Source organism: Saprolegnia diclina, assembly GCF_000281045.1.
Source record: "Saprolegnia diclina VS20 unplaced genomic scaffold supercont1.159, whole genome shotgun sequence".
In the NCBI taxonomy this organism is placed as follows: Eukaryota; Oomycota; class Saprolegniomycetes; order Saprolegniales; family Saprolegniaceae; genus Saprolegnia; species Saprolegnia diclina.
This window is the reverse complement of record NW_008246226.1, coordinates 48555-49323: the sequence shown is the minus strand read 5'-3', so window position 1 is coordinate 49323 and position 769 is coordinate 48555. Positions and strand designations below refer to the sequence as shown.

At 55.8% G+C, this 769-nt stretch overlaps 1 protein-coding gene across 1 annotated transcript; it reads right to left on the bottom strand.

Annotated features, from left to right (window-relative positions):
• Positions 1-29: 29 nt before the first annotated feature.
• On the bottom strand, positions 30-724 carry SDRG_16886 (hypothetical protein; the record flags this gene model as incomplete). The annotated part of the gene is made up of 2 exons (XM_008623110.1): positions 30-395; positions 452-724. 2 exons carry the CDS (start codon positions 722-724, stop codon positions 30-32), a joined length of 639 nt encoding a protein of 212 aa, XP_008621332.1.
• Positions 725-769: the final 45 nt, after the last annotated feature.

The following is a 769-nucleotide window of genomic DNA, read 5'->3' as shown; positions in this document are numbered from 1 at the left end:
CTGTGCTGTGATTCGGCGGCTTTCTATTCTCAGCAGTAGGAGTGAAGAGGTCGAAGAAGATGAACGAGCAACTGACGTGTACGGTGGCGGCGACAGAACGCGCCCACAAAGCCATAGGCGAGCGGAATGAACCCAATACTGACTGAATAGAGCATGGACGGGACAGATCCTTCAAGAACGTATTCTCTTCTGGACGCCGAAAGGGTAAACTCAAAGAGGTAGTGGTACGCGCCCAGAAGAGGTCCGACGTTGCCCATGGCCCACGTCACGGCGGGCCCGTAACACGCCGCTGCCACCGCAACGATGGTCGGGTCCACTTCGTGAAACAAGTGCTCCTTGTGGCGTCGCTTGAGAAAACTCGCAGTCAAACACACGCTAGCGTAGGCAAACCAGACCTACGCAGAATCAGAAAACGTGATATCAGAATGTCAACATATGTGTTGAAACATACGGTTCGAGAGAGGTAGGCGAAGGCCAAGAGCATCACGCCGACATCGGCACTCTGCGACGCGCGGGCAATGACAAGCGAGATGATCTCGACGCTAAACCAACAATCCAAGAAGAAGGCTGTGGCGACGCCGGGGTGCACGAGGATGATAGCGGTCGGGTCGCCGTAGAGCACCTCGTAGCGCCATTGGCTCAGAACGCTGAGGCTTGTCCGGTGGCCGCGTCGGCGCAGTAGCGTCTCAAGTTGCCGACAGTGCACATAGTATTTGGTCCACATGAGGTGGAGCGTCAGCAGTGAGATGCCAATGCGGTAGACAAACTT